Below are 24,976 nucleotides of genomic sequence, written 5' to 3'. Positions count from 1 at the left end.
TGGGATGTAAGAACGAAGATTACATCAGTGCAAAAAAGGCTCTCTGCTCTCTCTACAATCGCAAGCTGTACACTATGAAAAAAAAAAAAAAAAAAAGTGCAGCTTTACCCCACCGTCAGAGCCAGTAGAAGTCAGAACAGGTAGAGAGGAGGTGTAGAGAACAGTAGAGAACAAGGAGAGAGAGGAAAGGGTTAAAGGCATCATCGCAGCCATTAGAGGGAAAAGTTGAAGCAATACAAGCACAGTAGACTTCTCTCCCCCCCTCTCCCCCCCCTTTTCTTTCCCCCACTCCCCTCTTCCAAAGCTGGATCAGTGTGTAGGGAGGGCAGTCATCACGCCATCCTGAGCAGCAGGAGCTGACGTTGGACGAAGCTGCCAGGTAGCTGAAAAAAGGCACAGAAGGCAGCTGATACCCACTTTTCAACGTGGTGGTTTTTTTTTTTTTTTTTTTTAGTCTGAATCTGGACTTCAAGCAACACAGCGTCTGAGACAGCTCATCTGAACCACACTCTATTGCAATACTCGCTCTTCCCAAAGAAAAAGACTCCACTGAGTAGCAGAATGCTGCCAGTGTCGCAGTTAGGGTTACAATACAGAGCCTTTTTGTAACATTTTAAAATCTCTTTCTGTTCATATATTTAGAGATACATACATACACTCATACATCAATTCTTCCTTTTTTTGAGGGCACCTTTGGCTTTTGTTACCCTGATGTGACTTCTTCTTCGTCTTGGAATGATGGGGATCTTTCTAGCTTATGTTGGATTCATTTTCTTTTCAGTTATGTATATTCAGCAAGGACTTTCTACCCAAGGTAAGATCACTTATTGTCATTTACGTGTGTGTGTTTTTCTGTGCTAAAACAGACTAAGAACAGGATGGGGGGGAGGAGGGGGGGCACGAGGAAGAAGACAATAAAAAGAAGGAAAACAATCACAATGAATAGGAGATGAGGACACCAAGCATCAGGTATACATTTAGCTTAAAAATTGTCTGTAAATAAGAACAGAAGCGAGAAGTTTCCCCAAAGTGGGAACAAAACAGGCTTCTTTTACTTGATTGCAAAGAGGGAGATAACAGGCACCTTGTAAAAGAGTAAAGGGGTATTGGTGAACGGACATACGTGTGTTTGGGTTGTGCATGTTTGTGTATATGCATGTACGCACACAATAAACACCTACCCGTGCATGCATAATTATTGCATTCAGATCAAGTACCAGATGGCAAAATCTACCGCCTCCCTTAAAATATTGCAGTCTCCTTTCGTGATGCGTCCCCTTTCCTTTCCTATTATCCTGCAATCCTCAGTGTCAGACCTTCATTTCGATTCTGTGACTACGTGTTTTTCTGCACCACCCCCCTCAAAAACAAAAAAGGGGGGGGGGAGAAAAAGACAAAATCGACTTCTTTGAAGACCTCCCCCCACCCCCGTTGCCTTCCTCCCTCCTCGCCGAAAGGCGCGCCTTGCATTTCAAGCAGCCCCGGCGCTGCAGGAACCAGTTGTTTGGGACCTCGAGGCTGCGGCGACGCTGTCAGCACCATGGACAGATCGCGCGGGACCGCCCCCCTGCGCCCCTGCCCGCTGCCCCTGCCCGCTGCCCGCTGCTGCCCCTGTACCCCGCCCGCCGCCCACCGCCCCCTGCCCGCCGTCCTCCGCCCGCCGTCCCCTGCTCCCTGCCCGCTGTTCCCGGTCGGCAGCTCCCCGCCGGCTTTACGAGCCTGTGCCGGGCTGCGCTTGGCGGTGCGATCGGGGAGGATGCTGGCAGTATTCCCCTCCGCGTCCCCACGCCACTCACACGCACTGGCCAGGAGGGGAGGCAATGAATAAACAAACAAAAACCCCAAACAAACTTACAAGCCCCGAATACACAAAATGTCCAGTCCTTTTGTCAGTTTAACTGGGTGACTAGCAATCGCTGACTAGTGGGGGCGGGGGGCCAAAAAGGGACATCGTGAAATATAAAGCTAGTAGCTTTGCTAAATATCTGTTGGCAAGCACAAATGTAAGGGGAAAAAGAAGTAACACTGGTTGAGTGTATTACTAAATTATCCCACCAATTCCAGGTTAGCTAGGAAGGCTGGAGAGAGAGAGAGAAAGAGGGGAGGAGACAACCAGAAATATTTCCTTCGCATCATAATATGTTCTAGTCAGTCTGTAACAATGCATAACAGAAAGCAACATTGCAAAATTTCCAAATTTTCCTCTTCTTGAAACACAGGTTTTATTTATTACATTGTTTATCTGTAGTTCCCCTCACTTGACTATCTTGTTTCATTATGTTGCACAAATTTAAAGTGAGTTATAGGAAAGGATGAGGGGGAACTAAAGACTGAGACAGAGAAATCCTGGTGCCCTGGATGATGTCCATCAGGATTAGTCTTTAAACCTAGCAGTGTTACACAGAAATGGGCAGATCCTGTTTGTTAAAGGACTGCGATACAAAGGTGAAGGTTAGCCCTAGAAAGTGTCTGCCAGGACTGAGAAACAGAAGATGTATTGCTTCTTGATTATGCAAGCAGAGGTTCTCAGAAAGAGTAACCAACTCAGGTAAAGCCTTTGAAATGAGCATTTTGACGAGTGGTCATAACCTGCACCTCAGAAGTGTGCCCGTTCCAACAGCCTCTCTAGCTGGCTGTGGAAGGCTTAATGATTCACACATCTCCAGCTCAGCCCTACGAAATGCAATAAATCAGTCTGAATTTTATTTTTTTTTTCCTCTTCCAAACTGGTCTTGCACAAAATCCCTCAGTGAGTCTGGTGAAATATTGCATTCTATGCAATGGTATTTGGACCTAATTACATGAAACTTTACTAGCCCATGGGAGCAAGCAGGGGGGTCTATAGCATTTCGCATGAGCAGAGCTTAGAGCGTAAAGTGGATTTGTTCATAAGGGAAGAAAGGCATACCTGGGTGTGAGGGAAACCCTGGGAGATAACGCGTGGGGAAACTGGAAAATCAGAAAAGAAGAAGAATGAGAAAAGAAAAAAGATAAAATAATTAAAAAGGAAAAAAAGAGAGAGACAGAAGAAAAAAGGCAACCCAAAAAGCAGAGGATAAACAATGAGTAGGTAATGGGAGATCCTAACATGTTATGTATTTGTTTTGCAGCAAAATTCACTGAGTTTCCCCGAAATGTCACAGCCACTGAAGGGCAGAACGTGGAGATGTCTTGTGCTTTCCAAAGTGGCTCCGCTTCGGTGTACCTCGAAATCCAGTGGTGGTTTCTGCGAGCGGCTGAGGACCAAGAGGCTGGAGCTGAGGTGACAGGCACTCAGGTACTGATCCTCTGCCACGGGGTCCCCAAACTACCCGGGGAATGCCACAGGAGAAGAGGTGGAGAGGAATGGAAGGAAGGAGAGAAGGGGGGGGGGGGGAGAGGGAGTGAGCAGAGGTAGGTTCTGGATCTCCCCAGGGACTTAATTCTGACCATGAAATAATAGCACAGGAACCTGCAGAGAAAAATGCCTGCCTCAAGGGATGGTGCCTTTGGTGCCTGTCACTCTCAGGATGCAGCTAGGGACATTCACAAAACCACACGGATTTCCAAAGTGTATTTCTTTTTTCTACTTTTTTTTTTCCCTCTCTCATTTTCCCTTTGGAAAGCAGCTGTTCAGAGTCTGCTCCTTGTGGGATTTTTTTTTTTTTTATTTCCCAAAGGGCAAGATCCTACACGCACCCTCTAATTTACAGCTGGTGCAGTCGAGTTGGCAGCCCTAACTCTGCGTGCAGCTGCCACAGGAGGGCACACACTTGGGGTGGGGAGCAGGGGGGAACCAATGCCCCAAAGAAGAAAAAATAAATAAATAAATAAATAAATAAAAATCATACAACAGCGCAATTTCAGCCATCAGAGCGGGACATAGGGGGCCATGCCCACTTACACCGCCATCCAGGGACGCTCCTTCCATCCTCCGCTGCCACCTCCGCACCGGTCTCCGCGTTCAGCCGCCCCGAAAAGACGCCCACGCAAGTCGGGCGGGTGGCGGGCGGTGGGTCCGTAGGGCAATGACCCTCTGCCGCGCGTGGAGGGGGCACCTCGCAGCCCGTGCCGGCTCTCCCCGTCGCGGCCCGCAGGTGGCACACGCGGCGCGCCGCTCCACGGGCTCCGCGGCGGGGAGCGGGGGACTGAGCGGGGCGCCCGCGGCGGCGAGGCGGGGGCCGGGACCCACGGCGGCGCTCCTTTCCCTGCAGGTGGAGCTCTTGCCCGAGCGGGACCTGGACAGCGACGGCACGAAGATCAGCGTAAGTGGCGCCGCACGGCGCGGGCAGCCCCCGCCGCCCGGCTGGGTCCTTCCCGAGCCAGAGCCCGCCCCGGGCGCTGCCGGCGGCCGCCTCGCAGCAGGCGCGGCGGGGTGCGGCGAGGCTGTTTCCCCACCCCGCACCCCCTCCCCATCCGCACCGCAAGCTGAAGCGGGCAGGCGGCCGGCAGCCCGCAGCTCCTTCCTCGCCGGCCCTGGCAGAGGGTGCCTGGACAGCCCTGCCCCACGCAGCCTGCACCCCTGGGGACTCCTGGGCATGAAGGCATCGGCAAGCGAGGCCCAGGCAGTAGACTTTAGGCAGAGTCTGTTTCCATCCCGTGAGGCAGACAGCCTGCACCCATCCTTGTATCTCTTGTTTTCATTTACCCTGGGTAACTGCTGAGTCTGCCTTAGCATTGCAAGGCTGGTTTTAAGGCTGAAATTTGACCGTGAAACTGCACTTTCCTTCAGCAAGGTCTGCAACTATTTAAATGGGTACGTCCCAGGTTCATATCCTCTGGCAGAAAAAAAATCTCAGAAAGTCTTTGGACAAGACATCCCTGTTGGGCGTAATCTCCACTCGGCCACTGAGACTCTTTCTTAGGAAAGTGGAGTTCTGACAGTAGAGTTATCGATCTGCCATTTGGAGATTAAACCAGAATGTTGTCTCAACAAAATTATGATCAACATTGCCCCAGCCCTTGTCCAGGGAAAGGATGCCTTCCTCAGCAGACCCATATCCTGGGTCAGGCACAGCCATAGCCCCTGACCTGAGAAGAGTTCAGACCCTCCTCCCTCAGCATTCCAAGAAATGTATGGTGGTGGGGTCATGGTGTGGTGCTCACTGCAGTGGAAAGACACAGATACTTAGCAGGTATTGCATCATGAGCATTCCTTACGAGCCCAAAGGGGTTTTCCTATTCTCAGACACAATCTCTTTGGAAGTGCCTTTTAGCTGCAGCCAAGGCTGTAAGTACCAGCAAAGCATCAAACAGCAACAGATAGAGGTGAATAATTTCTGTTAAATCTTTTACTCTGCTGCTCTTTGATGCCTACCAATAGCTAAGTAATTACATCAGGTCAAAGTGCAACTAGGTATAGGTGAAGGGCATTTATAAATGAGAATTCAGATAACGTTATATTCAAAACAATACATATTCTAGCCATACTTAAATTTCCTAAGATACTTCTCACCACGTGCTATAAATTATTTTTATCATGGACCATGTCTTCAGTTACATTTGTAGACTATCTTATAAATGAGGCCCACATGTGGTCTTTGGATACTATTCCACTAGACATAGTGCTAGCAGCCAATTTATTCCTTATCAATACTGGCTTATTCAAAATCCCTGTAGTAATCCATAAGATCTGTGACATAGTATGGGATGTAAAGCTTTTCCCATCTTTCAAGTTAAAAATCTCTTTATCTCATTATGTAAGTTAATAATTCACAATGGGGTATTTATACAGTGTTTTTATAAGCTTGCATAAAACATTTTATATTTGCAATTAAAAAAGAGTCAACATTGGGTTGACAGTCTAAATACACTTGTTACAAATGTAGCTTTTTTTTTTTTTCTTTCTTGAAGGCACAGTCTCCATTAGTATTACTGGAAAGTACCTTCATGAAGAGGAGAGCAAACTTTTAAGTGCATTTAATAAATTCTTTAAAGAAATGGTAAAATATACTAAGAATTATTTTAAACTATGCTGAAATATACCACTTCTATTGGTTTTAAATGATAATCGGGCATAAATTGAAAACATGCATGCATGCTGACTGCAACAATTTCTAAATTTCAAATGCAAAACCCAAAACAAATTCTGTTTTTCATTAGTGCTATGCAACACTGTTAACTTTGCAGATATTGCATGGGAGCAAATGAAGGCAGAATGTGACCTACAGATCCTCTTTCCGTTCACATGAAAGTTCTTTAATCCTTTTGCTGAATATGAGCTGTTCAGTAGAGATTTATTATTGAATATGGTTTAAATAACTATCCAGCACTTTCTGTGTAATTAATATTGCATACGTTATGCCTGAAAGTATGTGATCCATACTTTCAACTCATTTTGCCAAGTATAAATTCAGAGCTGGATATAACACAACAGGCTGTAAAGTCCATCCAGTACCTTAAAGCAATAATGTATTCACAAGTATTGCTCTTCAATTTATCAAGCAGACAGAATAGGTCTTTTGCCAGCACTGGTCACTACAGCATGCCAAACTATCAGAAGCAATGTGTTGTATAATCACCAACAATACGTGCCCAGTTTCAATCTAACAGTTTTGCATTTTTCTGATCTACCATGTATTCATCATCCTGATGTTTTCTCATTGCCTGTCATTGATATGACACAAAGCAACATTTGCATCCATGTTTATGTAATGGTGGAAGTAAACCAGGTTCAGGAGTTCTTCAAAGCTGAAGTTTCCTGTCCCACTTAATCCTTTTTAACTAGCTGCCTGTGGGGCAACAGATATTAATCTAGAAAAGAGTAATAGCCAATTAATTAAATATAAATTCTCTAAAGTGATGAACATACAGAAAGAAATCTGTGTTACCTTTCCTAATGCATCTTAATACCTATCACACATTTCTGGATGCATAATTTACTCATGTGTGTTTTAATTATGTGAGACAAAAATATGTCATGTTACCCTCAGATATTAAAAGCAATTAAAAATAAATCAGAAGTCTTATTTTAGCTGACAACTTTTAAAATTATCTTGAATATGTGCTGCTTGAATATGTGCTGCAGAAATGATAGATGACTTCTAATAAATACACACTTATATAAATGAGACAAAAGGAACTACTTGACATAAGATGTCTTGTTATGGTTAATAAACAAAAAATACCAAAGGTTTGAACATGCCTGAAGGAGATAAATTGAATGTCAAATATGCAGTTTCAATGTAGTGAAGACTACAAGCTACTCTAATAAATTGTTATTAAAGAAGTTTAAATATTGGCAAAAATCTCCAACTAATGCACTAGTTCAAAAACTGAATTATTCAATAAAGCCAAATGTCTGGAAAGGTTTAACCAATGAAGTGCACAGATATTAGGTTTATATAAGAAATCTCATTAAGAATGTTCATGCTTTTAAACAATTAATTGGAATGAGCACAGTAGTTTGCGTTATTTGTCTGAGGCCAACCAGCATGTCAGAGCAAACCATCTAAACGGTTTTGGAAAGAAGATGTCAGACATCTTCATAGATACAAATAATCATACTTATCCTTGATGCAACTTCCCTGCAGTAAGCACAATCACACCACTGAATAATTTGGCACTTGACTTCTCTGGACAGGCTCTACATCAAGTAGAGACTTCCCAGAGAAAGAATAATACCTGACAACATGCTTGTTTGTTTCTTTTCCCGACAAATTTGCAGACAGTGAAAGTACAAGGGAATGACATCTCCCACAAGCTGCAGATTTCAAAAGTGAGGAAAAAGGATGAAGGCTTGTATGAGTGCAGGGTGACCGATGCCAACTATGGAGACCTTCAGGAATACAAGGCCCAGGCATTTCTCAAAGTCAACGCTAACAGCCACTCTCGGCGAATGCAAGCCTTTGAGGCATCCCCTATGTGGTTGCAAGACATGAAACCTCGCAAAAACATCTCAGCAGCTGTTCCAAGTAGCATCCATAACTCTGCCAATCAGCGTGTGCGTGCCACCTCCAGCCCTGAAGCAGCAGCCAAAATCCCCAAACAAAGTCCACAATCAGGTATGGTAAAGCATTTTGAGCTTTCATTTGATTGCTTACCAGCATGTAAAAGGAGGCTAACTCAACAAGGTAACCAGGAATTGTGACTAGAAGGAGTGTGGTGCTCATTTATTCCTCCTTCTTTCTGGCTCTATTCCTCCTGGTATCTCCTTACTTCCTAAAAGCTGAAGAATAAGTTTCTGGGCACAAGAAGCAAAAAGTCTTAAATTCCTATACATGGATTTTATTTCTACTGGTTTTATCCACCTAAGATTAGCTCTCTAATCAAAGCTTAGCCTTCCCTGTAGCGTGTGTGAACGGATAGGGGCATGTCAGCGAATGACTCATCTCATTTTAAGATGGCTGCGCATGATAAATTAAATAAAACACCCCTCCAGAAGTGTTTCTTCCTAAGTTAATTTATACCAGTCACCTAACTTTTATATCTCTAACATTTGGTGAAATTAATCTACTTTTAGTAGCAATCCTATTTTCATGAGGAACTTGACTTCTAAATCTAAGCAGACCTTAGATACACCAGAACGTTTCTCTGTTGTGTAGGCTTTAGAAAGACCATGGGTTTGTCAAAGAATGTGGGTTTGTCATCTTCAGCTGCTTGACCATTGGCTTTGAAGCAAGCATTAAAATGGCAATGCCTCAGTTTTCTGTCACGTAGAAATTCACATACTACATATTTTGTTTGGGAGATCTTGTACAGCACGGTATAAATAACCTATAAGCAATGTAAGTCCGCATTTTCTACACTGACACAGTAAAATTCAGTTATGAAAAGGTGCATGAATATACAGGAGGTGCAGCTGTTGACCACTGTATGATGGCAATAGAGAGATGGACAGGATAAAAAACTGAGATGTTGCAAATGATCAGAAATCCTGTGGAAAACAAGGGTTTATGGGTTACCTCTGTTTACACTGAGGGCCCAGTGTAAGGCAGGAGAACACAACCTAGCTTAAAGTATATAATGGAATCTAACCTAGTTTATTCTGATGCATCATTTTTCTGCTAGCAAATGCTATGTCATCAAAACCAAAACTGGGAATATAACAAATTTCATAGCACATCTATTGTGAAATCACTTTCATCTTACAGGCATACTATTAGAAAAACATTTTGATAAGGAAAATACATTTCATTACAGATTGGAACAATATGATAATTCATATGAAAATTCTTATTGCTATTAGACAAGATGATGCACATACCACCACCATTTAACCTCCGTATATTTTTTTAAAATTTATCTAAAAGTTACATTCAGTTGTCTTTCCCTGAAATGCAGCCACTTTCATTTTTTAGCTCTTCCAAAAAAAGTTTAAGCTGTTAGAAGAAAAGAAATATTTCAATTGATTTAAAATCATCATTCTACCATGGCTTTCCTTTCAGAGAAATGTATATACCACTTATTTTCCATTGGGCTCATACATTTCAAAGTAACAGACCTGTCCATAAAGTGAAAACTCTGGTTTCTGTTCAGTTCCATTTGAAATTCATTAAAATAGTCACAACTTTATGAAATATGTAGCTGCAGACTACACTGCATTGTGGCCAAAGTGTGCACACAGCAGCTAATCCACTAAATCACTTTGGATATATAATTGAATCTATAATACTGTTTATGTCTTTCATCCAAGCAACGTCTTGCCTGATTACTGGACATTTGTTATTTGAGAGGTAGTAGGTTATTACATGGAAAGGTCCCTGTAAAAAAAAACCCCAAAATCATAGAAAAACTTAATGTTGTTTTTTTTTATTTGAGTAAAGATTATTGCAGATCAAGTACAGACAATCCCAATCATAAATAATTTAAAAATTAACATATTAACATAAAATTTAGTTTATTAATTCTTTTGTTTTATGATGAAGCACAGATTAATGCTATATTCATCAGAGGTGAAACTCATATACTGAAGAAACAAAGAGTGTACCAAGAATCTATATTAGGCTTAATTTCAATTTAACTGTCACTCGATACACAGTAATTACTGGTGATATTTTTGATGAACATCAGTTTAACTCTTGAGAACCAAGATTTACTTTACTTTTCTTGAGAAAATCTGGGCCTGATTTTCCAGCTATGGTGTGATTTGGATTTTCACTCCATTTTACACTCACTCTACACCAATAGGAAGACCCATGGGAGCACAAGGCAGTGGGGGGCTTTTAGCTCTATGTAACTTTGAGGAGCAACTTCGGCCAAGGAAGGACAGACATCAGTTGCGAGATGTCAGAAAAGCATAAAGGAGGTGTCATGGACGGTAATAGTTTTTATGATATTGACTTCAACACAATCTCCTTATACAGTCAAATGGGAAACTCTTCCCTTCTTCAACATCTTCCTAACTATACGTGCATGCACAAGACTGCTGTGTGATTACATGTAAGCAATGTATCCATCCAGCCTAGAACACAGAAACATGGTTGAGTACAAATTTATCATTAGTAACCACATGTTTGTATTTGAAAGACAAAAAGATGTGTTTGATCATGTTGAGTAACACATTGACTTCAGCAATACTGTTTGAAGAGAGAAGTACTATTAACCATAGGTAATTGTATCAAATATTCTCCCGTATTCGAGAGCCGGTGCATAGTTATTGGCAAGCAATAAATTTTACTACCATGCTCACAGACTATTGCAAAATACATTTGCAGCAGAGGGAAACATGACACTGCAAAACTATTGGGAAATCTGTATTCATCTATTTCTGAAGAACTCGGCTACTAATACAAGAAATATTTGTTCTGATTATATAAATATTTTGTCTCCAAAATTTATTTTTGAAAGGTAGATAGCACTCTACTCAACTGCTTCTATACTGAAGCACACTGCCGAATTTCATTTATTTCTTAAGAGTAGATATTTAATAGGTAGCTCTAGAACAGCAGTTTACAGTTACTGCCATTTTATAATATCAGCATTTCCCAACTGAACAGATATTTCTGCCATTTTCCTCTTTTACTCAAAAGTAAGAATATCTGTGATAACTATGAGGGAGCTATATAGCCAGGGCTGACAAATTAAAGTGATATGAGGTCCATTCAGCTTTTTGCACTACTCTGAAAAATGCTATGTGAGTGTGAAACAGGTATTTGTTATTGTTAGCGTAATGAAGATTCAGTATAGGAAGAAAGAGCTAAAGAGTACATCTCCACAGCCAGTCTTCAGATAATATACTGAGAAGCACTAAACGCCTACCTCGAAGTCAAAAAATTCAGGAAAGCAAAAGTCAAAGCTAACACAGCTTGACCCTTCCATTTCATATTCATGGGCTGCAGCAAATGAAGTAAGCCATCACAGCTTAACAGGAATCTGAGTAATTTGACAGGCTAATCTGCATATATCCAGAAAATGTCCTATGTAGGTGGAGTGACAGACATTTTTTTTTCTGCATAATTCATAACAACGTATCTTAGTCCCAAGGTAAAAGTACAGAGTTATCACAGAGCCTTTTAACTCTTAGCAATGTTGCAATTAACTGAGGTCCAAGAGCTGCAATGGATTCAGGTAAAACGAAGATAAATAATCTACAGGCTGCACCAAATCTCACTGTTTCATGGATATAAATCTAGACAAAGTCTGCCACCAGCATTCAAGTCACTCAGCACTTATAGCAACACAAAGGGCTGCAGGATTTGATGTGCTGAGAATGTGTATATCCCCCAACCTCTTCGAGTTCTGCCAATGCTCTAATAAAGCACTCAAACCCATTAGTTGCTTTTCAGACTCAAGAAGATCAGGCTCAGGAAACTCAAGAGGGAATAGCTACAAATGAAGAAGTGATGTTAGGTCCATTTTCTGACTGCTTATATACAGACTCTGCACATTTCTAGCAACTTTTTGTTCTTTCCTGAATTAACAAATTTAACTATTGACCTAACTACATGCTGAAACTGTTCCTGTGATGATGGCAGAGCTGCAGTGAGTGACTTGAAAAGGAGCACAAAGGAAAAGATGGTCCTTACCTAAGACAGAATAACCTGGATTCTTGGCATGATAAATCACACTGAGAAGCTGATCATCAGGCGTGAATACAAAAGAAGAGGATAAAAATGTGTTTCTTCAGTCTGTTGATACTGATAAACCAATGACATTCCTTCCAGCCTCCATTTTTACCTACAGAATCCAGGAATATTTTATTATCAACCTGTTGTAAGCAAAAAATTTATGTCCAGTTTGGAATCTTCTGGGATATAAACCAGCTTCTGTGATTTGGGTTGGTTTTGTTTTGCTTTTATGTTACGTCTCCTCTTAAAGTGTGGAAAAGTCTACTCTAGCCTCCACCAAGGCAACAGCCAACATTACTGCTTTCTTCACTAAAAGAAAGACTTTGGCTTTAGCAGCTGATGTTTTAGAAACTGTGAGTACCCATAACTCTGGGAGGCACCAACCGTTACTGTGATTGTTGCACAGCAAAAAGTCAAGCCTCTGTTTCTGTAGGACTAAAGCAAAAGCCAAATGAGAGTTTTGTTCTTCTTATTCTGAACCTTATTCAGCCATTCTCAGATATTCTTGCAAAAAAAGATGATGCACCATTTTACACCTGTGTATACCACAATCTCTGCTTTACTTGAACCTTACACTTTGGTTCTCTCTTCCTGAAATGAAGCCACTCCACTTTTTTACCTTCTCTGAAATAATGCGATAAATTCTAACGATGTTAATTGATGTAGCCCTATTAGCGAGTTAGTTTTTGACCTTGAAACTGTAAGGATCTTCTGAGAAGTGCTAATCTGCTCCAAATAACTTAATTGACAAATCAAGGTCTTACTAGCAGCTAACCCCTTGGTTTTTAGGCCAGGATTTCAAATGCAGAATGAACTCACTACTGCCTTATGTTTCTTTCAAAAGACCCACATCTTAATTTCTTATATTTGAATACAAGTATTTAAACTCCTGTTCCTAGTGTTTAGTCCAAATGAACCCAATAATGAACAAGTTGCTTTCTGTGGATCTGCAGTTCTAACTTCTGTCACAAGCAAAATGGTATCTACTTTTTGTAGCCATCCCTCACTGCCATTGCCAGTCGCTGATACTACACCACTGTCACCTTTCCATTCATTTCTGTTCCTCTTACAAAAACACAGGTTCAGGAACCAAGAAGAGAAAGCACTCACCAACCAATACGTGTTCAGTTTGTTTGTTCTACAAGTTTTAGCAGTTGTTCAATCCCACATGCCCATGCCAGACTGAGTACTGGGTATGCTTAGTTTCAAACATATCCTCTCTGAAATCTGAAATATTATTTTCATCCTTAGTTATTCCCCTGGTTAAGCACTAATACTGAATCATAGAAGAAAATCATGGTCTTCTCAGATTTGTTGAGATAATAATGGATTCTGTCCTTAAACATATGATATCTCCACTGAAACTCATATACCTGTAAAAGTGATGGTGTTTGGAAAGAAATGTTAAATAACCTTAGCTAATCAGAGGCAGAGGTAAAAGGGAATTTGAGAAAACATGTAATGGCAGATGAGAAACAGCTTGCTACAGGAAAGGGGACTCCATGGCAGATTTCCATTTTTATTATTCAAACATAGCCTGCACTACTCTTGAGCAGTTGCTTTTTCAGATACGATACAGGTTGTATGCATGAAAACATGGAAAACTGTCTTTGGATGCTGCACTACGTATTTTCCTCCTATGAAGCCAATCCAGAAACAGTGAGGACAGACACAGCGGGAACTAAATGCACAAAGTTTAAGAAAATCATTTTGCCCTTTCTCCATCTAGATCGTTTTTTGTCTACACACGTGTATACTGAAATATTTCCTATTCTTTTAGTTACCTTACCAGTATATTTCATTGTCCATCTGCTGTTGCTATGTATGCACTTAATCACGTCTCTTCCTTTCTTTTAGCTATTTAAAAATGAAACTTTCAGACTTACCTCACCTTAAGAACAAAAATGATGTATAAAGATCTGGTAGGGGAACCCACAGGAGTTTCCTGAGTAGCAGAATCACAGTCATTCTGTTCTACATGCCTGATATAACTTCCTTTGGTAATTAACCACTGGAAAGATTGCAGATGGGCCACACAGTTATTAAAGAAAGAGAAGAAAAGAAAGGAAGAAAAGAAAAACAGGAAGGAAAAAAAGCTGTTTATGAGTTGTTTGTCAGCTCACTCAAATTGCTTTTCATTGCTACACAATCAGGCAGCTTGCACTGGGTCATCAGAGATTGCAGCATATGTGACAGGGCCTGCTCTTGAAATAACTGATGGGATTTCCTTGCTTCAGAACACAACTCATTTGTTACTTGACACATGTACAGCAAAGCAGAGGACATTGTTCACTTGTTTCAGATGGGAAGCAGGAAGTTTCCTGTCTATGGTACCCTACTTCATTATGAAAATCCTTTGCATCACTTAAAATTAAAAAGAATGGGTAGAATTATCTGCTGGTTGGAATGGATACCACTCTGCTGAATGGCATTAATTTACAATAGCAAAAAATTTGGCTCAGGCTTGAGGATGAAGATGAATTATCTCCTACTCATAAAGTGACAGTGAATTATAAGAAGAATCTAAGCTTTACCAGCTTCTGCCATCTAAAGAAGTTTAGGACAGTGAAGCTGTCTGGGAGCAGAATGAAGAGAAGGAAAATACCTGAAAACTGCTATTTTCAGCTCATTCAGATTCAAGGGGAGGGGGCATTGTTGTTGGTAGGTTTTGTTGCTTCAGGGTTTTTTGTGTGTTTTTTTCTTTAACTTTGATCAACTTTTTTCTAGTGTTTATCCTTGAAACATTAGGCCGTACTGGCTCGAAAGTTCAACACTTAGTATTTTCTTATTCTCTGGACAGGGATTTTCCATTTGATTAAATAATTCATGAGATTATTCAAAGATATTCCAGACACATAAACCTTCTTAACAGGTACAGTAATAATCAATTAATCCTGCTTTGCTGATGATAAAGCTGGATGTCATTTGAAGAGCAGCTGATGATCTTTACGCTGGCCTTGTAAAGAGAAGACTCTGCCCCAAACCCTTCATTTTACCTTACTGTAAGGAAGTTGCCGTCATAGTTTCTGGCAGTGCAACTTGCTATCCTGTCTGTGTGGGGGTGTTCCAGTCTGCTCCACCTCACTGAAGTTTGTTCCCTCACCTACTGACAAATGCTACTGTTTTGGAACAAAGCTGCCTAATGTGCTGAGAAGAATAAAAAATGTGAAAGCTAACTACCACAGCCAGCATTCCCGGTGCTTCATACGTACGATCTGTGTTCATCAACAGCAACAAAAATACAGATAGCAAATCTGGATGCTAATTCTGCTGCCAGTTCTATTTCTACTGCTGTTATACCCTCAGCTGCTGCTGTTGCCTGTGACAATGACTGAGGCTTTTGGCCACCAAATCACAGCTCTAGGGCTATAATGACTATAAAAGTGACTTCTACAAGACTACAGAAGATGGTCTATCCGTCTCCAGTTCATTCTGTGCAACTGAAAAAAGAAAATTAAAAAGGCAAGATGTTTTGTGAAGGAGCAATAATAAATCAATTATGAAGCCAAGAAGCAGCAGTAGGTCTTGTGGAGCTAGACATTCAGATGGTACAAAGCCCTTTAGTAGAATAATACTGTTTGAGAATATGGCTACATAGCATTGTGTCTGTCTGAAACTGCCAAAATAACAGGTCAGTTACCTATTTTGTACTCTGTTGAACTATTCATATACATAAAATATGTACTGATCAGTGACCATCTTATACCTGAAGAGCCTTTGAATAACAATGAATGACATTTCATGATTATGATTGATCCCACATCTCAGAACTGTAATGAGAAAGGTAAAAAAAAAAATAAATAAAAGTAGAAAAAATCAACAATATAGAATGTGAAGGAGATGATAGAATTAATACAGGATTTGGCACAAATAGTTCAAGCTTCACTCTCACAATCCACCATTTTTGAACTAGTGCACCGTGGTTGTAGGGGTGATAACACTGTATTTTTTTATTCATATCACAGTAACAGCAAGGGTGAAGGCTTTGACTTGTGAACTCTGATTTAGTTCTTACAGTTCAAAATGTTGCCACCCAAAGTCTCTGTCTTGTCCCATTCAGAAGTTATTGCCCCAAACTTGGATGGTAGAAGGAAATAGGTGCCTGCTCCTCAGCTCCCCCAGTTCACAGTGTTGATCATTAAATTAAGCCTCTTTGACAGCTGATAAACTAAAACATCGGGTTGTTGAATTGAGATAGATGAAGAGATGGCATGGGGTTTGCTTCTATCACTCCTACTACTGGGGTTTAATTTCCATAAGAGGGGGAGGTAGAGAGATGGAGGCACTATCATCTTAAACTGCTCCAGCTAAAACCATTAAGAGCTCGTGAGTCATAGCCCTTAGACAGAGGTATGTTCTCTTAGTTAGAGGCATTGTTCTAATCTCTATAACAACTGCATTATCCACCCGGCAAACAAAGGATCAGAAGAATGGTCCCTGCCTCAAAACACTTACCATCTAGGAATCAGACAGAAGAAAACAGACTCATCCAGTCGGATGGGTACAGATAGATGGGAGCTTAGATGGGTTCCACAAAAATAGCTCTTATATAAATGATATAAATAGAAGGAGATCAGGTTGACTGTATGTCAAACATAAGCCTAAGCAGTGTCAGGTGTGAAAAGCGAGAAAAGGGATTCAATATCTCATGCTGAAATATTTACAAAGAATGATAATTTTCCTTCTGTCTGTGTTATAATAACCATCCTTGTATATGTTTTTCTTGGTATGACAGTGCTGTTGAAGATGATAGAGTAATATTAAGTATCATCCCACTTAACATTTTTTTCTGATAGATGAAAGGATGAACAGGATACAAAAAGCACAGGAGGAAAAAGACAAGTTATATTCTATTTTTCTTCAGATAAAACTCTTGTTGCAACTTTATGGTATCTTTCAGAAATGGCTCTGTTAACATTTTAATTACAATGTAGCATGTATCAAATATATACACATTTATATATATTACAAAAATGCTGAGCAATTTGTGCTGGAGCCATGTTTAGTTACAACAGCAGAAGCTGGTTACTAACAAAAGAGTCAATATAAGAATAAATTTTTTTTAATAGCCTAAGTTCCTGCCTTCATTCAGGGGCATAACTATATACATGTAAATGGATGAGGATGGGTTACCACAGGACGGTCACAAAAAACTACATTTGCTTTGGAATCAGCCATTTCATACAGACAAATAGAAATCCACTGGTTTATATATTTTTCTGCCACACATTAAAAAAAGTCTAAGACATTTTATATCCACAATTTTCAGGGACAGGATGAGAGAGAAAGGTGCCCAGTGCTGATAAGAGTAGTCATAAAGCATGCTGCCAGTGGTTCTCAAACAATACCAATTAACCAATTTAGGGCCTGAATTTGCTTGAGCTTGCCCCCCTTTCCCTCAGCTTCTAACTGTCACAGTGGGCACCGGATACTGGACTGCTTCTCACACTAGTTTTATTTAAATAGCTAACACTGGTCTTCCACAGACCATTTGGAAACACCTCTCTTGGCAACCCTTTTCCAAAAAAGTACTTTCTCACTGAAATAGAAACAGCTGAAGTCAATGCATTACTTACACATGTGAAGAGATATTCAATGTAAAGAAAAAACCCACAACACAAACCCACCAACAAAAAAAAACTTTAAAAACTTTGCAGGCTCAAAAACCAACTGAAGGGAGGAAGAGAATTAGGGAATCTACTACAAATGGCTGATGCCTGAACATTTGTGACTGAAAGCCCCAGGTAGGCAGAATGTTATTCTCCTAAGACAAGAAAGTCATCAGGGAAGTTTGTGAGTATCAAGACAAAAAGTCTTCCACAATAAAATAAATATATAGTGATGGAAGTAGTCATAGTTGTACAGCCACTAAACAATTCAAAGACATCAAGAACTCACTATATCCTTGGCTGAACACATGAAATTTGAGGTGGCTGATGACAAAAAACCCCAAAGTTTTAAGCTGCTAGAAGGAGGAGTATGTTTCTGGGTATATCTAATGCTGAAAGCTATATGCCTTAGGTTCAAAAATCATTTTGACTCTGACATGGTCTACCCCACATATCACCCACAGAGACAATTCATCTACATTTCACTGAATGGGTATCTAACTTACTGCTACTTGACTATTCTAAACTTGTTTATGAGAGTATCACATGAAAATAATGCTAGGGGAATTAAAATTCCAGAAGCTGAATTTTTGACGGGATAGTCTGTCCAGATAGCTAGACTCATTTTCAGACCAAAACAGCCTAAATAAGTTTTCAAGAAGCATAAGCACTTGAACAAAACTTAGGATGACTGCTACAGAAACAAATTACACTCATGAAGCCAATGCAAAACTGTATCAGGATTTCCTAATCATGCTAGTATGTAAGATATTATTTAGTCCTGAACTACTTATTAATACAATTTAAACAAAGCTACATAAGAAACAGGAAGGAAATGCACTGATGAGAATGGAAGTTGTGAATTACAGGATAAAGGACATAGGAGAGCACAAAAATTACACTAGAGGTGGACTAAGCCATCTACAGTATCCAGTTCGTCTTCCTGAAAGTGTTCCTTGAGTGTTCAAACTCAACAGTAATTTTTGGCTATTTTCATCAGAACAGTATGAAAATCTATAAATGTTGATGCACTTCCCATTTCAGTTACATGTTTATGGATCTCACCCCTCCCTACTGCCTGTTCAAGGTCATCATTTTGATGATCTCATTTGCATCTTTGAGAATGACATTAGAGACCATTTTAGCTTCTTCATGAAGGCCCAATTAGGAAGTCTGGTTCTGGTCAAGGGGTTAAAGAATGAGAGATAACAAGAGCACTGTTTGAAGAATTAAAAAGAAATCCATGACTCTCAGATACATTTCAGGGGAAGAACAAGATTTAAATGTTTCCTTAGGTATGGCTTGAGGTAAGGGATGATGTAGAAAGTGGCCTGAATGTAAAATCCCATGTCTGTTCACACCAGTGTACCCGTAATTCTACTTCTGTCCATCCTGGCATTGTGAAATTACAGAAGTCATTCAAAGTCCCACTCTTCTTTCTTTCTCCCTTCATACTGCTATCTATTGTCCTTTTATAATTTACTATGACTTATTCTGGACCACTGCCTGAAGCCAAGCATCATTTTACTACACGCTACCTATATTTGAAGTCTGCTCAGGTTTTCTCTCTCCCAAGTATTTCGATCTCAGGTTTGCATTAGAACATGGCTTTAGGTGTAGCTGGCAGCAAGCTAAAGGCTGTGACCTGCCTTAGCCCAGAAAGAGCTCCAGGTGTTATTGTGGCTCAAACCTCTGGCAGCATTCTCTTCTCTACTCAGAATTGGAATATTGTCACTTTCTTTTGCCCTGTGACAGGACTGAACACCTCTGTTCGCCTGGGAGCCTTACCTAGTGAAAGCTAGGGAATAATCATCTAGGATCCCATCCCTCTTCCTCACCTGCTCTTCTGGGTATCACTGGCAGAAAATGAACACACAGCAGATGAACAGAGCTACATGCTGGACACAAAGCCTAAGTAGGCTTCAGGGAAATTAAATGCATAGCCTATTCTAAATTTCTATCAATTTGGAAGCAGCAGTTTTCTTCAAAAAAAAAAAAAAAAAAAAAAAAGAGATAAATTCAGAACTTTTCTTCTGGTGTGTAAGATGTATTCATTTGCCCTGCATGGTATATTTGCCCAAGACAGTGATGAAAAATTCACACTATGGTAGGCTGACTACTGTACAGCCAATGGAGAAAGATGGATTGGAAGCCTAAGCAAAAATGTCCACATTAGGAGGCTTGAATATGATACCATTTGGTTTTTGTCATTCAGTTCCCCAAAATCAAGCACAGGTGACTGAACCTTAAAACACATGAGACGTAATTTCCCTGAGGAGGGAAAGGGGGACCTTATTTTTGTGGAAGGGAAATTTTCTTCCTGAGTGTGGGTATATATTCCAGTGGTATAGAAGAGCTACAGGTAACTGTGATTTCTGCAATTCAGAGAAATAAAACCAATAGCAAATGGTAGCCAGAGAGGAAGAATCTATTTATTTAAAACCTGTGTGAGACATATTCATATAAAACTTCAAATAAAATAAACCATAGTTGGTTTCACCTATCTTTAGGGATATAAAACTGCAAACATCTTCCAATAAATCTTATGGTTCATTAATATTCCCAGTAAAATTAAGGCAGCTATTTCAAGAACCTTTACTTACTTTACATGGAAATAATGCAAAATTATGATTTCATGTGTTTTCAACTGTGGCTGACAAGAAGGCTATTTCAAATCTAACACTATAAAAGCAAAGCCTAGTGTTGCAAAACAGCAAACCAGGCACCTAAGGATGGAAAATATCAGCACGAATTCCTGAAAAATGAAACTTCCAAGGTTTCAACACCTCTGTGATTTCAGAAACCAGTAGTACAACAAAATTAACTCATTTCAGCACAAGCTGAATATATATCCCCCATATATATTTTGGCATCAGGTAATACATACAGAGAATTTAAGATGGACTTTTGTGTGAATGACTATATTTCTCCTGTACTGGTCAGCACAAAATCAGGACTCTACTCAGGCATTAGTCTTCCCTTGTGATCAGTGTCCTAGTAAATGAAAGAAACTGAAGGATACCCTCACTAAACTTACATGTTTAGTAAAATATTAAAGCTGTGCTGTTGAATTCACAGATTTGTTCTGTTATTTATATGATGATACACTACTCCTTGCAAGGATAACTGTAAGAATGCGGCTTTCAGAGGCTCTGACTGGTATTGAGGCTCAGAGTGCAGGAGGCTATTACATCCCAGAGACCTCCCAAACCTTAGCAAGCACAATGAATGCCAAACTTGCTAAACTTCAACTCTTGAAGATGCAAACTGCTTGAGACCCAAGGTGGTTAACAATGTAAGGTACTTTTACAAATAGGGATGCTAAAACTGTAGGGTCTGAGGCAACTGCTTAGGTTACAAATCAGTGTTTTGTTCAGTTGTGAAAAATAATGGGCAAAATTATGAAACCAGCATTTGATTTTCATTGCTTGCGACCTAAAGTCCCAAGTATTTTTACACAAATTTTGTCTGATCAATATCTTACTGAAAGCAAGGGATTATAGTCATTCAGGCATGCAATGAGTAACCGTTTTTTGTTCAGTTAGGGTATACTAACAATTTATAACTTCTGCTGGCTTTATTTTATACTTAGATGCCCTAAAATTTATCTCATTGACAGAACAAAATTGATGTTTAGCTCTTTTGTCCATATCCTATGAGTCATGAAATATGGTTCAGCATTTGTGACAGAGATTATCTTATTATTTTAAACACTAAGATGACAATTATTTATCACTATTGTTTTCTTTCTGCTTTCCTAGCATTTAAGTAAACCACATATTTGAATAAATCACAGTTTCAAAGAGTTTAATGGCATGAACTACTCTTTCATGCTGTTGCACAGAAACTTATCTCATGATCACATGCCTTTGGCAATACAGCATTTGTTTACAGGAGAAAGCTGAGTATTTCATGGACATTTGCTCATTTGGACATATGTCAGTGGCAGGAAACAAAAGACAACACGTGGGCATTTACATCTCATACAAAGAATTTAACTGGATCCCAGTGACTGATAGATCAAAACGTGAGAATCCCTGACCCACACATCAAGTAGAGTTTAACTAATAATGTGGAAATAATATATGCATACATACTACCATTCTTCATCCCAGTTACTGTCTCTGAGGGTAACATAATTGTAGTCCAGCTTTGCCCAGTGTTCTTGACCTGCAATAAAATTTCTTTTAGCTCTCATTATGCTAATTAGAAAATAATGTTAGAAATGGTGGGGAAATGAGTAATCGATTTAGCAAATCCACAGCCTGAATGACAGGTTTTTACTTGTATTACCGTGCTCACAGTTCCAGTGCTACTATTTAAGTCCTGGTCTGAACTATACACCAAAACCACATCTGCATGAAAACTCTGAATCTGGATAATCTGTATTTTCAAGACATTTGGATTTGGATTCTGATCTGTGCTTCATCTCTGACTTAAGTCTAAAAATAGTGAAACTAAATCTCTGATTTAAACACCCTATGACTTTTAGATTCACAGTCAAAATGGAAATTTCTGACTGTTTCTGGTTGCTTATGCCTTGGAAACCAAAATAATAGAATATGAGTAAATATGTCAGAACAGAAAAAGAAAAAAAATCTAAAAAGGCTGCTTTTGGTTTTGCTATGTTATTACTCTACATTTGCAGCTTTCACCCTTCTAAAATCTAAAGAAATACTTGGGTTCATGAGAGAACGATTATAGTTCTTTTACACATCTCCAGGAAAAAAAAAAAAAAAAGGAAAAAAGAAAAACAAAACCAACAAGCAAACACAAAAAACCCCCCAAAACCCCCAAACCAAACAACTGAGTATATTTAAATTCCAACTGTATTTCATAAAGAATCACTGAAAAGATGACAGTGCACCTAATAGTCATATATGTCACTGTAGATTGCAAGTCAATTTTATCGGGGGTGATATATTACTGAAAATGTTTCAGTTTGGGTTAAACAGCATTTTGGAAACTATTAAGCCAGTAAATAGAGCCCTGATATGACATTAGGATATACTAATCAGTTTCCCAAACCATGCAGAGGACACTGTTTATGACAGTGATTTCCAACAATTCTAACGTCCTCTTTCTTCACCTAGAAGCTGAAATTGCTTTAGTTCTATTTCCCTTAATTTTTTCTCATGTGTTCAGTATTGCTTTAGCTTGTACTTGCTGCATCTACTCTAACCTAAATCCCTGGCAAGATAAAGAAAAACAAACTTGGTGTTTAGAGAAGAACATTCATGTAGAACACGTTATATGAACTGGAGGGAGGTCATGATTTATACAGAGACTGAAGATTAGAAACAAAAAAGTTATCATGTGTATGCAGTATATGAGCCCTAATTTGGGGACCTACAGATGTCATGTTGTAAAAAGGCAAAAGAAAACAAAAAGCAAAGAATGCTTTGCCTGAAAATATTATTGTGCTGCTTTTCCCACTGTGAAATAGCTTAAGTGAAACTCACTTTGTATCATACTGTTTCTCTTCCACACGTTACAGCTTTCAAATTCTCAAATTATAATGCCATTAATTGTTTAAAAAGCTCTTTTAAAAATATCCATGAGACTCTTCTGAGTATTTATCCTTATTTGCGTTATATTGCAGAGGAAATGTATCTCTAAAGACCTCTTCAGAATTGTCTTGAGCAGTGTATTTCTCTAGTTCAATCGACAAAATATTTAAATGGAATAAAACGAGTGAAAATAATTCAATACCTCATGAAATGATCTAACACTAACAAAGGTTCTAAGTTCTGCTAACCTAGTTAGGGAAAGAAAAGCCTTTGTAAAACTCTGTCAGATGATAAATTTTACACTTTATATAAAGAGAGAACAAAGCCATGCTGCAATAAAACCAAAATCAGAAATTCAACTCGACCCTTGGGCGCAAGCTTGTAAATACTACCTGTATGAGAACAACCTACAGGAAGAAGTTACAGCTGTTTTGCTTGTGTGCTTGCTTGTTCCTAATACAGAACAAGCGCTCCGAGAAGCCCAGCAAACTACTGCAGTGTAGTACAGGCAGGCCCGCATTATCAGATGGGCAAGGGAAAAGTAGGCTTCCCACTCCTGTCAACGTTCAACAGGAACTCAGGTCAGAGTTCCCTTGGACGTCTTTGAAAGTCTTAGTAATACCTTTATGTTTCCTTTTAAAAGTTCATATTCATTTAGAAATTCAGTTCACACATGGATAATTGAAATATCACTGTTACTTAGAAGTTCTGGTGCATGTGACAGGATGAAGTGTCTTTTACGGCAACTCCTATGTATGCAATGTCTCACACCATCTATTTACAAAAGGAACCAATGTTCAGAGGTGTGGGATTTAGTTTAATCCCCATTTTTGAAGGGAAAAGAATACTAAAGACAGGAATAGAAATACTTGCTACACTTATAAACATAGTTAGCAGATGCAGAGAAATGTTTTCCTGATAAACATCTGAAAACTTTAAAAAATGAGCGTTTGCCTTGAGTTATTTTTGCTTTCATTGTGTATATCCTTGATGAGAAGATAAATGTGCTTTCAGGGGCTGCAATGGAATCCAGCATTCAGTTTAATATTAAATTCTTTTAAAAAAAATAGCTTATACATGATTAATAGATATTTAAAAAATAACCAGTTATTAAAAGTCCAGCATTATTATGGAATGCTTATAAAACCATTATTACTTTGTTATAGAATTGATGCCTGTAACCATCAATAACATTCATCCTTTTCAAGTATACAACAGAGATATAAAATCTATTAATCATGCATTAACCTGTTACAATTGGAACTTTTATTCATAGTGTAACCAAATTAAATTTATGGTTTTCACCTCAAGTAATATGTTTCAAATTCTGAGTGTAATTCTTTATGATACAGGGAGTTATCAAGCACTGAGACTTGGTATGTATGACATCTAAATACTCATGTCTTTGGTGTGCAAACATTTCAGTTTAATTAATCTAGTGCTGGATGTTTTTATTCTGATAACGTACTTCAAATATAAAGTCATGTTTTTAGAAATAATGATATGTACCATTGTTTTCACAGTTCTTCAAAAAGAAAAAAAAATCTGGGAAAATATAATTTCTCAAAAATAAATACTCCAAAACTTTTAGCATTCTGTTTCCCCCTTGTAAATAGCTCAGCAATTTGCCACTATCATCTCCTCTGTTTTACAACAGTCTTTAGCCACTAGATGACACTTTTGTTGGCAATGATGTGATGCTGGAAATGATATTGTAAAGAGCACTCTGAGGTGGAAGGTGTTTGGGTTTGTTCCTCTTGGTATACGGTTTCACTGGATAACGTTGTTTAAAAAGACAGACAAGAAACAAAAGCAAAGCAAAACAAAAAAAACCTCCCTGGGACTGAAATACTTTGTATGTGTTGTTATT

General features: G+C 39.3%; 1 protein-coding gene across 6 annotated transcripts in view; it reads left to right on the top strand.

The window, feature by feature from the left end:
- Nucleotides 1-315: 315 nt before the first annotated feature.
- Nucleotides 316-24,976, top strand: part of VSTM2A (V-set and transmembrane domain containing 2A) — a 51,591-nt gene continuing 26,930 nt past the window's right edge. For 5 of the 6 annotated variants that reach the window (XM_054816837.1, XM_054816834.1, XM_054816838.1 and 2 more), the window contains exons 1-4: nucleotides 316-814; nucleotides 3,111-3,277; nucleotides 4,194-4,244; nucleotides 7,646-7,982. In XM_054816837.1, the coding sequence (XP_054672812.1) occupies nucleotides 736-814; nucleotides 3,111-3,277; nucleotides 4,194-4,244; nucleotides 7,646-7,982 (634 nt within the window). In that variant the 5' untranslated portion in view covers nucleotides 316-735. Of the gene's footprint in view, nucleotides 815-3,110; nucleotides 3,278-4,193; nucleotides 4,245-7,645; nucleotides 7,983-13,844; nucleotides 24,970-24,976 lie in introns of those variants that run through there. The other variant, XM_054816841.1, reaches the window with a different exon arrangement.

Source organism: Grus americana, chromosome 2, assembly GCF_028858705.1.
Source record: "Grus americana isolate bGruAme1 chromosome 2, bGruAme1.mat, whole genome shotgun sequence".
NCBI classification, from domain to species: Eukaryota; Metazoa; Chordata; class Aves; order Gruiformes; family Gruidae; genus Grus; species Grus americana.
Note: the sequence above shows the minus strand (reverse complement) of the source record. Positions and strands in the feature narration are given on the sequence as shown.